We start from the raw sequence: 13406 nt of genomic DNA, 5'->3' as shown, positions 1-13406 counted from the left end.
AATAACTATTGTACCTAGTTAAAATAAATACAAACTTGCCTGTAAAATAAAAATAAAAATAAATCCTAAAATAGCTACAATGTAACTATTAGTTATATTGTAGCTATCTTAGGGTTTATTTTATAGGTATTTAGTTTTAAATAGGAATAATTTAGTTAATATATAAAGGGGAAAATGTTTGTATACAAATACTCATACTCTTACGTATAGCTCTCTCCTATACATACTAAACTACCATCTCAACCAATCTCTTTAACATTTTAAAAGCATTGTATCAGCATCAAATCCAGTTATTGACAAGTTGATTATTGTAAAAATTGTTTGTTTAGGCATAATGCAATTATACTTTTATATAGCATATCTTCTGTTCAAGAATGTAATCTGCTGTACGGGATCTCTAGTCCAGGTGTTCACCATGTCATTAGATAACCAAATGGTGTAAGTTCTCAGACACCTCAAGGGTTAACACGACACCCTTCCTGATTGGTTACTCACACCTTTATAGAGACCCTGACCAGCAGATACTATTATCTCTGATGAAGCGCATGTGCCCATGCGCGAAACGCGTAAGATAGGAGCTTACCTGTGTCTGACGATAAGCCTGCTCCTAATAAATACTCTATTTCATCTACCTTGAAGACTCTGCATTCTTTTTCCTCTTTTCATAATTTAGTTAATAATAGTAAATTTATTTAGATTAATTTAAATAATATTTAAGTTAGGGGGGTTGTTAGGGTTAGGATTAGACTTAGGTTTAGGGGTTAATAAGTTTATTAGAGTGGTGGCGGGCTCCGGGAGCGGCGGTTTAGGGGTTAATAAGTTTATTAGAGTGGCGGTGGGCTCCGGGAACGGCGGTTTAGGGGTTAATAAGTTTATTAGAGTGGCGGCGGGCTCCGGGAGCGGCAGTTTAGGGGTTAATAAGTTTATTAGAGTGGCGGTGGGCTCCGGGAGTGGCGGTTTAGGGGTTAATAAGTTTATTAGAGTGGCGGCGGGCTCCGGGAGCGGCAGTTTAGGGGTTAATAAGTTTATTAGAGTGGCGGCGGGCTCCGGGAGTGGCGGTTTAGGGGTTAATAAGTTTATTAGAGTGGCGGTGGGCTCCGGGAGCGGCGGTTTAGGGGTTAATAAGTTTATTAGAGTGGCGGTGGGCTCCGGGAGCGGCGGTTTAGGGGTTAATAAGTTTATTAGAGTGGCGGTGGGCTCCGGGAGCGGCGGTTTAGGGGTTAATAAGTTTATTAGAGTGGCGGTGGGCTCCGGGAGCGGCGGTTTAGGGGTTAATAAGTTTATTAGAGTGGCGGCGGGCTCCGGGAGTGGCGGTTTAGGGGTTAATAAGTTTATTAGAGTGGCGGTGGGCTCCGGGAGCGGCGGTTTAGGGGTTAATAAGTTTATTAGAGTGGCGGTGGGCTCCGGGAGCGGCGGTTTAGGGGTTAATAAGTTTATTAGAGTGGCGGCGGGCTCCGGGAGCGGCGGTTTAGGGGTTAATAAGTTTATTAGAGTGGCGGCGGGCTCCGGGAGCGGCGGTTTAGGGGTTAATAAGTTTATTAGAGTGGCGGCGGGCTCCGGGAGTGGCGGTTTAGGGGTTAATAAGTTTATTAGAGTGGCGGTGGGCTCCGGGAGCGGCGGTTTAGGGGTTAATAAGTTTATTAGAGTGGCGGTGGGCTCCGGGAGCGGCGGTTTAGGGGTTAATAAGTTTATTAGAGTGGCGGCGGGCTCCGGGAGCGGCGGTTTAGGGGTTAATAAGTTTATTAGAGTGGCGGCGGGCTCCGGGAGTGGCGGTTTAGGGGTTAATAAGTTTATTAGAGTGGCGGTGGGCTCCGGGAGCGGCGGTTTAGGGGTTAATAAGTTTATTAGAGTGGCGGCGGGCTCAGGGAGCGTCGGTTTAGGGGTTAATAAGTATAATGTAGGTGGTATAGTGTAGGGGGAGCAGAATAGGGGCAGATTAGGGGTGTTTAGACTCGGGGTACATGTTAGGGTGTTAGGTGTAGACATTTCCCATAGGAATCAATAGGATATTGGGCAGCAGTGAACATGAGCTTTCGCTGCTGTCAGACTCCCATTGATTCCTCCAGGGCGGCGGATTGAAAACCAGGTATGCTGGGCCGGAAAAGTGCCGAGCGTACCTGGTAGGATCTTGATAACTTCCAAAAGTAGTCAGATTGTGCCGAACGTGCGTTCGGAACATCTGGAGTGATGTAAACATCGATCTGTGTCGGACTGAGTCCAGCGGATCGTATGTTACGTCACTAAATTCTACTTTTGCCGGTCTCTAGCCTTTGATAACTAAGGCGAATCAGGGTCGCCACAAATACGCTGCGGAATTCCAGCGTATTTGCGGTTGACAGCTTGATAAATAGAGGCCCTTGTGTGCTATTTAGAACCAGCAACACAGTGTTATTGAAGATATGGGTTATTAAGTATTTTTTATTGCCTTGCCCACCTTTTGCATATTACCAACAACCATTGAACACTATTTTGCTGTACAACATGTATGTTGAATTCATTTTTGGTGACTGCCAGTTATGTGTTCATAGAATAATTGAGGTGCACAAATTATATGGACTTGAAGGGTTTGGCAGCCTTGAACCACCCATTCCCTTCAACCTTTTAGTCACACAAGTGATTGTACCTTTTTTGAGGATTAAATGGTACAGGCATAGACCCTTTGACAGTTGGAAACATATTTGTACCTTATTTACACCTAAATGGTACATATTAGTTCCTTAAGGTGTAATTATGATCTCTTGAGGGTACAACCACAGCAGTTGTACCCTGAGTGTTCACAAACGGACCCCAACCGTACCCTTTTTTGACAGTGTATATATGTGTATGTGTGACTCTCTGTATGTGGTTTTATTTATGTGTGTATACATGTATGTGTGACTCTCTGGATGGGGTTTTATATATGTGTGTATACATGTATGTGTGACTCTCTGGATGGGGTTTTATGTATGTGTGTATGTGTGACTCTCTGTATGTGTTTGTATATATGTGTGTATACATGTATGTGTGACTCTCTGGATGTGGTTTTATTTATGTGTGTATACATGTATGTGTGACTCTCTGTATAGGGTTTTATGTATGTGTGTATGTGTGACTCTCTGTATGTGTTTGTATATATGTGTGTATACATGTATGTGTGACTCTCTCTATGTGTTTGTATATATGTGTGTATATTATTATTATCAGGTATTTGTAGAGCGCCAACAGATTACGCAGCACTACATGTATGTGTGACTCTCTGTATGTGGTTTTATGTATGTGTGACTCTCTGTATGTGTGTATGTGTAACTCACTGTGTGTGTGTGTGTATCTCACTGTGTGTGTGTATGTGTGACTCACTGTGTGTATGTGTGACTCACTGTGTGTATGTGTGTGTGTATGTGTGACTCACTGTGTGTATGTGTGACTCACTGTGTGCATGTATATGTGTGTGTGACTCAATGTGTGTGTTTATGTGTGACTCACTGTGTGTGTGTGTGTGTGTGTGTGTATGTGTGACTCACTGTGTGTATGTGTGACTCACTGTGTGTGTGTGTGTGTGTGTGTGTGTGTGTGTGAGAGAGACTCACTGTATGTGTGTATGTGTAACTCACTGTGTGTGTGTATGTGTGACTCACTGTGTGTATGTGTGACTTACTGTGTGTATGTATGTGTGACTCACTGTGTGTGTGTATGTGTGATTCACTGTGTGTATGTATGTTTGACTCACTGTGTGTGTATGACTCACTGTGTGTGTGTGTGTATGTGTGACTCACTGTGTGTGTGTATGTGTGACTCACTGTGTGTGTGACTCACTGTGTTTATGTGTGACTCACTGTGCGTGTGTGTGTGTGTGTATGTGTGACTCACTGTGTGTATGTGTGACTCACTGTGTGTGTGCGTGTGTGTATATGTGACTCACTGTGTGTATGTGTGACTCACTGTGTGTGTGCGTGTGTGTATGTGTGACTCACTGTGTGCATGTGTGACTCACTGTGTGTATGTGTGACTCACTGTGTGTGTGCGTGTGTGTGTATATGTGACTCACTGTGTGTATGTGTGACTCACTGTGTGTGTGCGTGTGTGTATGTGTGACTCACTGTGTGTATGTGTGACTCACTGTGTGTATGTGTGACTCACTGTGTATGTGTGACTCACTGTGTGTGTGTGTGTATAAGTATATTTTAAGGGCAGTAAAAGAGCTGAATGTCCTTTCAAGGGCAATGCCCATACAAATGCCCCTTTAGGGGCAATGGGTAGTTTAGGTTTTTTTAGTGTTCGGTTTATTTATTTGGGGGGGTTTGGTGGGTGGTGGGTTTTACTGTTAGGGGGGACTTAGACATTTTTTAAAATGCAAAAAGAGCTGTTTAACTTAGGGCAATGCCCTACAAAAAGCCCCTTTACGGGCTATTGGGGGGTGTTTTTATTTTGTGGGGGCTTTTTTATTTTCATAGGGATTAGGTTTAATTTTTTTATTTTGGATAATTTTGTTTATTATTTTCTGTAATGTTAGACTTTTTATTTTTGTAATCTTACATTAATTTAATCTTAGGTTTTTTTATTTTTAAGTAATGTTAGCTTTTTTTTATTTTAATACAGCTAGATTACGAGTTTTGCGTTATGAGTGAAAAAGCATTGTTTTGCTTCATAACGATGCTTTTTCCCTAATGCCACTATTACAAGCCTTGTCAGAATAGCTGTACCGCACACCTTTTTGGCCATCACGCAACGTCAGTACCGCACTTTTAAAAAAGTCCTTTTTCAATGGGACTCCCATAGCACCGGTATTACGAGGTTTGCTGTGAGGCCAAAAAGTGAGCGTTACAGCCTAAAATGACAAGATCTGTACCGCCATCTAAAGTCAGCAGTTATGAGTTTTACGCTACAAAGCTGTACCCTAAAGCTCATAACTAAACTGCAACAAAGTACACTAACACCCATAAACTACCTATTAACCCCTAAACTGAGGCCCTCCCGCATTGCAAACACTATAATAAATTTATTAACCCCTAATCTGCCGCTCCGGACATCGCCGCCACTTAAAAATGTATTAACCCCTATTCCGCCACTCCCCGACATCGTCGCCACTATAATAAACCTATTAACCCCTAAACCGCCACCCTCCCACATCGCAAACACTATTTAAAGATTATTAATCCCTAATCTGCCACCCGCCCACACCGCCGCAATAATAAACCAATTGAGCACTAAACTGCAAGCCCCCACAACGAAATATACTAAAATAAACTATTAACCCCTAAACCACATCACTACATAAATATATTAACCCCTAAACCTAACCCTAACCCTAATGTAACCCTAAGCCTAAGTCTAACCCTAACACCCCCTAACATAAATATAATTAAAATAAATCTAAATTAAACTTACAATTATTACCTAAATAACCTATTTAAAACTAAATACATACTTACCTATAAAATAAAACCTAAGCTAGCTACAATATAACTAATAGTTACATTGTAGCTAACTTAGGTTTTATTTTTATTTCACAGGTAAATTTGTATTTATTTTAACTAGGTAGACTAGTTAGTAAATAGTTATTAACTATTTACTAACTACCTAGTTAAAATAAATACAATACAGGGAGTGCAGAATTATTAGGCAAGTTGTATTTTTGAGGATTAATTTTATTATTGAACAACAACCATGTTCTCAATGAACCCAAAAAACTCATTAATATCAAAGCTTAATAGTTTTGGAAGTAGTTTTTAGTTTGTTTTTAGTTATAGCTATTTTAGGGGGATATCTGTGTGTGCAGGTGACTATTACTGTGCATAATTATTAGGCAACTTAACAAAAAACAAATATATACCCATTTCAATCATTTATTTTTACCAGTGAAACCAATATAACATCTCAACATTCACAAATATACATTTCTGACATTCAAAAACAAAACAAAAACAAATCAGTGACACTCAAAAGCCTGCCATCCATGGATTCTGTCAGTGTTTTGATCTGTTCACCATCAACATTGCGTGCAGCAGCAACCACAGCCTCCCAGACACTGTTCAGAGAGGTGTACTGTTTTCCCTCCTTGTAAATCTCACATTTGATGATGGACCACAGGTTCTCAATGGGGTTCAGATCAGGTGAACAAGGAGGCCATGTCATTAGATTTTCTTCTTTTATACCCTTTCTTGCCAGCCACGCTGTGGAGTACTTGGACGCGTGTGATGGAGCATTGTCCTGCATGAAAATCATGTTTTTCTTGAAGGATGCAGACTTCTTCCTGTACCACTGCTTGAAGAAGGTGTCTTCCAGAAACTGGCAGTAGGACTGGGAGTTGAGCTTGACTCCATCCTCAACCCGAAAAGGCCCCACAAGCTCATCTTTGATGATACCAGCCCAAACCAGTACTCCACCTCCACCTTGCTGGCGTCTGAGTCGGACTGGAGCTCTCTGCCCTTTACCAATCCAGCCACGGGCCCATCCATCTGGCCCATCAAGACTCACTCTCATTTCATCAGTCCATAAAACCTTAGAAAAATCAGTCTTGAGATATTTCTTGGCCCAGTCTTGACGTTTCAGCTTGTGTGTCTTGTTCAGTGGTGGTCGTCTTTCAGCCTTTCTTACCTTGGCCATGTCTCTGAGTATTGCACACCTTGTGCTTTTGGGCACTCCAGTGATGTTGCAGCTCTGAAATATGGCCAAACTGGTGGCAAGTGGCATCTTGGCAGCTGCACGCTTGACTTTTCTCAGTTCATGGGCAGTTATTTTGCGCCTTGGTTTTTCCACACGCTTCTTGCGACCCTGTTGACTATTTTGAATGAAACGCTTGATTGTTCGATGATCACGCTTCAGAAGCTTTGCAATTTTAAGAGTGCTGCATCTGCAAGATATCTCACTATTTTTGACTTTTCTGAGCCTGTCAAGTCCTTCTTTTGACCCATTTTGCCAAAGGAAAGGAAGTTGCCTAATAATTATGCACACCTGATATAGGGTGTTGATGTCATTAGACCACACCCCTTCTCATTACAGAGATGCACATCACCTAATATGCTTAATTGGTAGTAGGCTTTCGAGCCTATACAGCTTGGAGTAAGACAACATGCATAAAGAGGATGATGTGGTCAAAATACTCATTTGCCTAATAATTCTGCACTCCCTGTATTCCCTGTAAAATAAAACCTAACCTGCCTTACACTAAAACCTAACATTACAATAAAATAAAATAAATTAAATTAATAAAAAATACAATTATCTACATTACAAAAAAAATAAACACTAAATTACAAAAAATAAAAAACAAAATTATCAAAAATAAAAACCAATTACTCCTAATCTGATAGCGCTATCAAAATAAAAAAGCCCCCCCCCAAAATAAAAAAGACCATAGCCTACACTAAACTGCAAATGGCCCTTAAAAGGGCCTTTTGCGGGGCATTGCCCCAAAGAAATCAGCTCTTTTACCTGTAAAAAAAATACAAACAACCCCCCACCAGTAAAACCCACCACCCATACAACCAAACCCCCCAAATAAAAACTTATCTAAATAAACCTAAGCTAACCATTGCCCTGAAAAGGGCATTTGGATGGTCATTGCCTTTAAAAGCTCTTTTACCCTACTCTAAAAATAAAACCCACCCAATAAACCCTTAAAAAACCTAACACTAACCCCCGATGATCCACTTACAGTTTTCAAAGACTGGACATCCATCCTCATCCAGGTGGCAGAAGTCTTCATCCAAGCGGGCAGAAGTCCTCATCGAAGCCGGCAGAAGTCTTTATCCAAGCGGGCAGAAGTCTTCATCCAAGCAGGCAGAAGTCTTCATTCAGACAGCATCTTCTATCTTCATCCATCTGGCGCAGAGCGGGTCCATGTTCAAGACATCCGGCGCAGAGCATCCTCTGAGCATCCTCTGAATTCTATCAGCCAATCGAAATATAAGGGACGCCATCTTGGAGGATGTCACTTAAAGGGAAACTTCATTCTTCAGTGACCATCGGAAGAAGAGGATGCTTCCCACCGGATGTCTTGAAGATGGACCCGCTCTGCGTCGGATGGATGAAGATAGAAGATGCCGTCTGGATGAAGACTTCTGCCCGCTTGGATGAAGACTTCTGCCGGCTTCAATGATAACTTCTGCCCGCTTGGATAAAGACTTCTGCCGCCTGGATGAGGATGAACGTCCGGTCTTCGAAAACTGTAAGTGGATCGTCGGGGGTTAGTGTTAGGTTTTTTTAAGGTTTATTGGGTGGGTTTTATTTTTAGCTTAGGCTTTGGGCAAAGCCCATCCAAATGCCCTTTTCAGGGCAATGGTTAGCTTAGGTTTATTTAGATAGAATTTTATTTGGGGGGTTTGGTTGTGTGGGTGGTGGGTTTTATTGTTGGGGGTTGTTTGTATTTTCTTTTACAGGTAAAAGAGATGATTTCTTTGGGGCAATGCCCCGCAAAAGGCCCTTTTAAGGGCCATTGGCAGTTTAGTATAGGCTAGGGTTTTTATTTTTATTTTGGGGGGGGCTTTTTTATTTTGATAGGGCTATTAGATTAGGAGTAATTCGTTTTTATTTTTGATAAATTTTTTTATTTTTTTTTATACTTTAGTGTTTATTTTTTTGTAATTTAGATAATTTTATTTTATTAATTTAATTTATTTTATTTGATTGTAATATTAGGTTTTATTTTACAGGTAAATTTGTATTTATTTTAGCTAGGTAGTTAGTTAAAAGTTAATAACTATTCACTAACTAGTCTACCTAGTTAAAATAAATACAAACTTACCTGTGAAATAAAAATAAAACCTAAGATAGCTACAATGTAACTATTATTTATTTTGTAGCTAGCTAGGTTTTTTTTACAGGTAAGTATTTAGTTTTAAATAGGAATTATTTAGGTAATAATTGTAAGTTTAATTTAGATTTATTTTAATTATATTTAAAAGGACACTGAACCCAAATTTTTTCTTTCATGATTCAGATAGAGCATGCGATTTTAAGCAACTTTGTAATTTACTCCTATTATCAATTTTTCTTCGTTCTCTTGCTATTTTTATTTGAAAAAGAAAGTCTAGAACCCTGGACAGCACTTGTTTATTGGTGGATAAATTTATCCACCAATCAGCAAGAACAACCCAGGTTGTTCACCAAAAATGGGCTGGCATCTAAACTTACATTCTTGCTTTTCAAATAAAGATACCAAGAGAATGAAGAACATTTGCTAATAGGAATAAATTAGAAAGTTACTTAAAATTGCATGATGTGGGAGGCCAGAAGTTTAGGGGTTAATAACTTTAGTATAGTGGTGGCAACATTGGGGGCGGCAGATTAGGGGTTAATAACTGTAATGTAGGTGGCGGCGATATCGGGAGCAGCAGATTAGGGGTTAATAAGTGTATTTAGGTGGCGGCGATATTGGGAGCGGCAGATTAGGGGTTAATAGTTTTATTTAGGTGGTGGCGATGTTAGGGGCAGAAGATTAAGGGTAGTTAGACATGGTTTTTATGTTAGGGTGTTAGGTTTAAACGTAACTTTTTCTTTCCCCATAGACATTAATGGGGCTGCGTTACGGAGCTTTTTTCCGCGATCGCAGGTGTTAGGCTTTTTTTTGCCGCTCTCCCCATTGATGTCTATGGGGAAATCGTGCACAAGCACGTCAAAACACTGCTTGTATTTGGGTGAGGTATGGAGCTCAACGCCACCATATCGCCCACACAAGCCTGGTTTTTAAAGGGACACTCGAGTCAAAATTAAACTTTCATGATTGAGATAGAGCAGCAATTTTAAGCAACTTTCCAGTTTACTTCTATTAACAAAATGTGCACAGTCTTTTATATTTACACTTTTTGAGTCACCAGCTCCTACTGAGCATGTGCAAGACTTCACAAAATATACGTATATGCATTTGTGATTGGCTGATGGCTGTCACATGGTACAGGGGGAGTGGAAATAGACATAACTTTGAACTTTGTCAGAAAAAAATCTACTACTCATTTGAAGTCCAGGCAAAGTGCTATTGCTTTGTCTTTTTATCATGCATGTGTTGATTATGCAAATCTACTGTATTTACTAGTCCTTTAAAAGCTTTTGTGGTGCTCGTTAATTTCCCTATAGCGCTGAAATCTCATAATCTAGCTGATAGTTTGTAATTTAGTATTTTTTAATTTAGGTAATTGTTTTTAGGTTTTGTGCTGCCCTAGGCACTCAAAATTCTGCTGCCCCCCCCCCCCTCACAAAGGTATTAGGCCTTTTTTCCCCCTTAATATTTTTTTGGGTCAGTGTGTAAAATGTTTTATTTTTATTTATTTTTTTCATAAAAATTCAAAAGAAAATGGGCTAGCACTTGCATACAGGTGGAATAAATTGCATGCATCTAATACCATTTTCTCCCTGAGACAAAGGAAGAGAAAAGAAGTGGAGGGGAGAAAGAGAGAGAGAGAGAGAAAGAGAGAGAGAAAGAGAGAGAGAGAGAAAGAGAGAGAGAGAGAAAGAGAGAGAGAAAGAGAGAGAGAGAGAAAGAGAGAGAGAAAGAGAGAGAGAGAGAGAGAGAAAGAGAGAGAGAAAGAGAGAGAGAAAGAGAGAGAGAAAGAGAGAAAGAGAGAAAGAGAGAGAGAAAGAGAGAAAGAGAGAGAGAGAGAGAGAGAGAGAGAAAGAGAGAGAGAGAGAGAGAGAGAGAGAGAGAAAAGAGAGAGAGAGAGAGAGAAAAGAGAGAGAGGAAGGGAGGGGAAGAAGAATACACTTTGAAACAGCAGATTTGGGAGGGGCTGCACATCTGCCCTATCCTCTCTCTAAAAGCCAGCACACAGTACAGTGAGCAATAAGGTCACTCTTCACAGGCAGTGCTCCTTTAAACCATTGCTTCATTTAGAGCTGCCAGCATTTTTGCAGTGGAAGCGTTCTTGGTAAGAAACTTGCCCGGGATATGCTTACAAGGTGAGGCTGGAGGAGAAGACCTTGTGCCGATATGCTGCCTTGTCAGCGCTGTGGTTGGTCTGTGAGCGCAGTGCTTATTGCAGGTCTTAGTAACTAACAGACTGGATGCGTCTGTGCACTGCTTAGATCAGCTTGTGATGTCTAATCATAAACTCTAATAGCTAGCTTTCTCTGCATTCATGAACCATGGAGTAAATAGTAAACGGACTTAGTAATTTAATTAATTATTTGTGTTGTGTGGGTTTGGCGGTTTAGGGGTTAATAGTTTTATTAGGATTATTGCGTTGTGTGGGTTTGGCGGATTAGGGTTATTAGATTTATAAGGTTTATTGCAAAGTGGGTTAATGGTGGATTAGGGGTTAATAGGTTTAATAGGGACTTTGCGATGTAGGTTAATGGTGGATTAGGGGTTAATACTTTTACTAGGTAGATCGCGATGTGGGTGAATGGCAGATTAGGGGTTAATACATTTATTAGATAGATCGTGATATGGGTGAATGGCAGATTAGGGGTTAATAGTTTAATTAGGTATATTGCGTTGTGGGGGTTGTCAGTTTAGGGGTTAATACTTTTATTATTAGTTCCAATGTGGGTTTGATGGCAGATATAGGGGTTTTACGTGTCGGGTTTAGTTTTGGGAGGCGGGTAAGACTTTTACGAGAGATTTGATATTTTCTTTTATTTTCTTAGGTGCCGGCAGTTTTTAAAGTGCCGTAAGTCACTGGCGACTCCAAACATTTGTATTTACGCTCATTTCTGGACATCGCTACTTTATTTGACTTATGGCACTTTATGAACTGCTGGCGATGTATATGTGATACCCCGCTGTGCGAGGTAAAATTACGGGCGGTGCGGGTTTCACCAGTTGACGATTGCGCCGTATATGTAATCTCGCCCAAGGTGTGATTTATTCTAAATGGTTTTGCTTCAGTAGTCTATTATAATAGTGTAACATATTTCCCTATTTTAAAAGTAAATTTTGATTTAGGAAAAACATAGCCATACTTAAACTTTCAAATGTTAATTTTAATAATATTTACACTATAAGAAGCCAAATGTCATATTTACATTTTCTTAAAATCAAATGTCACATTGAAATTAGAAAATGTTAGCATTCAGCATTTATACAAAACAGATACTACATGTGACCAACATTCATTGTTTTAAACAAAAGCTCTGATTCATTCACCTATCATGGACTATGCAGGCAAGTAGGGGTGGATGCAACCAAGTAAAATACAGTAGGATGCTGCTAGCATAGGTATCTATGGGGCAGGAATGCACTGACTCCCCTTTATAATTGGTACACCCATGTGTGTTCCCCAACCTGGGTCTTTGGCATTCAGAAGAATTAGTAGACCCTCTATTCTTTGTTCTGTGCCCCCCCCCCCCTTGCAGGTAACCCAGTACTAGGTCCTTAGTTTGAAGAATCCTGTATTATAACTTCCTTTACCTGGTCACTTGCTATGTTTGGCTATCTGCATGTTCTCTCTGCCCCCTTGCCCCTTTTATAGTCTCACCTTCACCAGGCTTTGGCTCTGGTCCTTTGAATCTCGACTCTGACCGAGCGTCCGCCACCTGGAACTTTTTGCTACTGATATTTTCCTGAATTTCTTCAAAGCTCTTTAACAGTTTAGGATTCAGCACAGTTTGGAAATTCTCTGGTTTCACTTTTGTGGTTTCGGATGTCACTGGAAACCCCTGCTGTATCCAGTTCTTCAAGCCACCGTCCAGCACGGACACATTGTTATGACCAAAGAGGCGAAACATCCACCAAAGCCTTGGGGCGTACAACATGCCTAAATTAGCAGAGTCGTAGACCACCACTTGACTCGAGTTATTAATACCAAGATTTCCCACAAACTTAGCAAACGTGGACTGACTGGGCAGCATCATTTCATAAGGTGACTTCTGGTCTTTGCATTGCTCCAAGTCAAAGAATGATGCCCCAGGAATATGCCTTTCTTCAAATTCTTTCTGAGCATTTTTTCCACCTGGAGAGTACCACGTGGCATCCAGTACCCTCAGGGATGGTCGGGTCCTAAGGGCTCCTGCGAGCCAACCTGCAGAAACAAATGCACGAAAGGATGCCTGCTGTGCCATTGTAGCTGTGGCAGAACAAACTCATAAGTGCAGCAATTTTATTGTGTGTTACAAGGAACTAGGAGGAGAAATCAATGCATTATCAGATGTCTTGGGGCTTATCCAGAGTTGTTAATAATTCTCTTTTTAACCCCTCTGTGTCTAGAATATACTTCAGCTCACACATTTATATTAGTTAAACAGGCAAATAAATTGTTTGATTTTCTGCTGCTGTTACTAACCAGTTAAAGGAACGTCAGGATTAAAACAAAATGTTCTATTTCATCAGATCATTTTATTGTGAAACCTATTCCCTTTTTACCTATGCGCTAGATATTTTTGAGACAGGACCAGAAACTATTTGAAATCTTTACTCAAACAAGCAACTTGCAACAGACCAAAATCCTTGTGCAATATAAATATTTAAAGGGACATGATACCCAAAGTGATGCTGC

General features: G+C 40.5%; 1 protein-coding gene across 1 annotated transcript in view; it reads right to left on the bottom strand.

The window, feature by feature from the left end:
- LOC128659248 (thiosulfate sulfurtransferase) overlaps window positions 1-13015 on the bottom strand; it is a 44228-nt gene extending 31213 nt beyond the window's left edge. The window contains exon 1 of the mRNA XM_053712925.1: window positions 12390-13015. Within this exon, the coding sequence (XP_053568900.1) occupies window positions 12390-12972 (583 nt within the window). The 5' untranslated portion in view covers window positions 12973-13015. The remainder of the gene's footprint in view (window positions 1-12389) is intronic.
- Window positions 13016-13406: the final 391 nt, after the last annotated feature.

Source organism: Bombina bombina, chromosome 5, assembly GCF_027579735.1.
Source record: "Bombina bombina isolate aBomBom1 chromosome 5, aBomBom1.pri, whole genome shotgun sequence".
Taxonomy (NCBI): Eukaryota; Metazoa; Chordata; class Amphibia; order Anura; family Bombinatoridae; genus Bombina; species Bombina bombina.
Note: the sequence above shows the minus strand (reverse complement) of the source record. Positions and strands in the feature narration are given on the sequence as shown.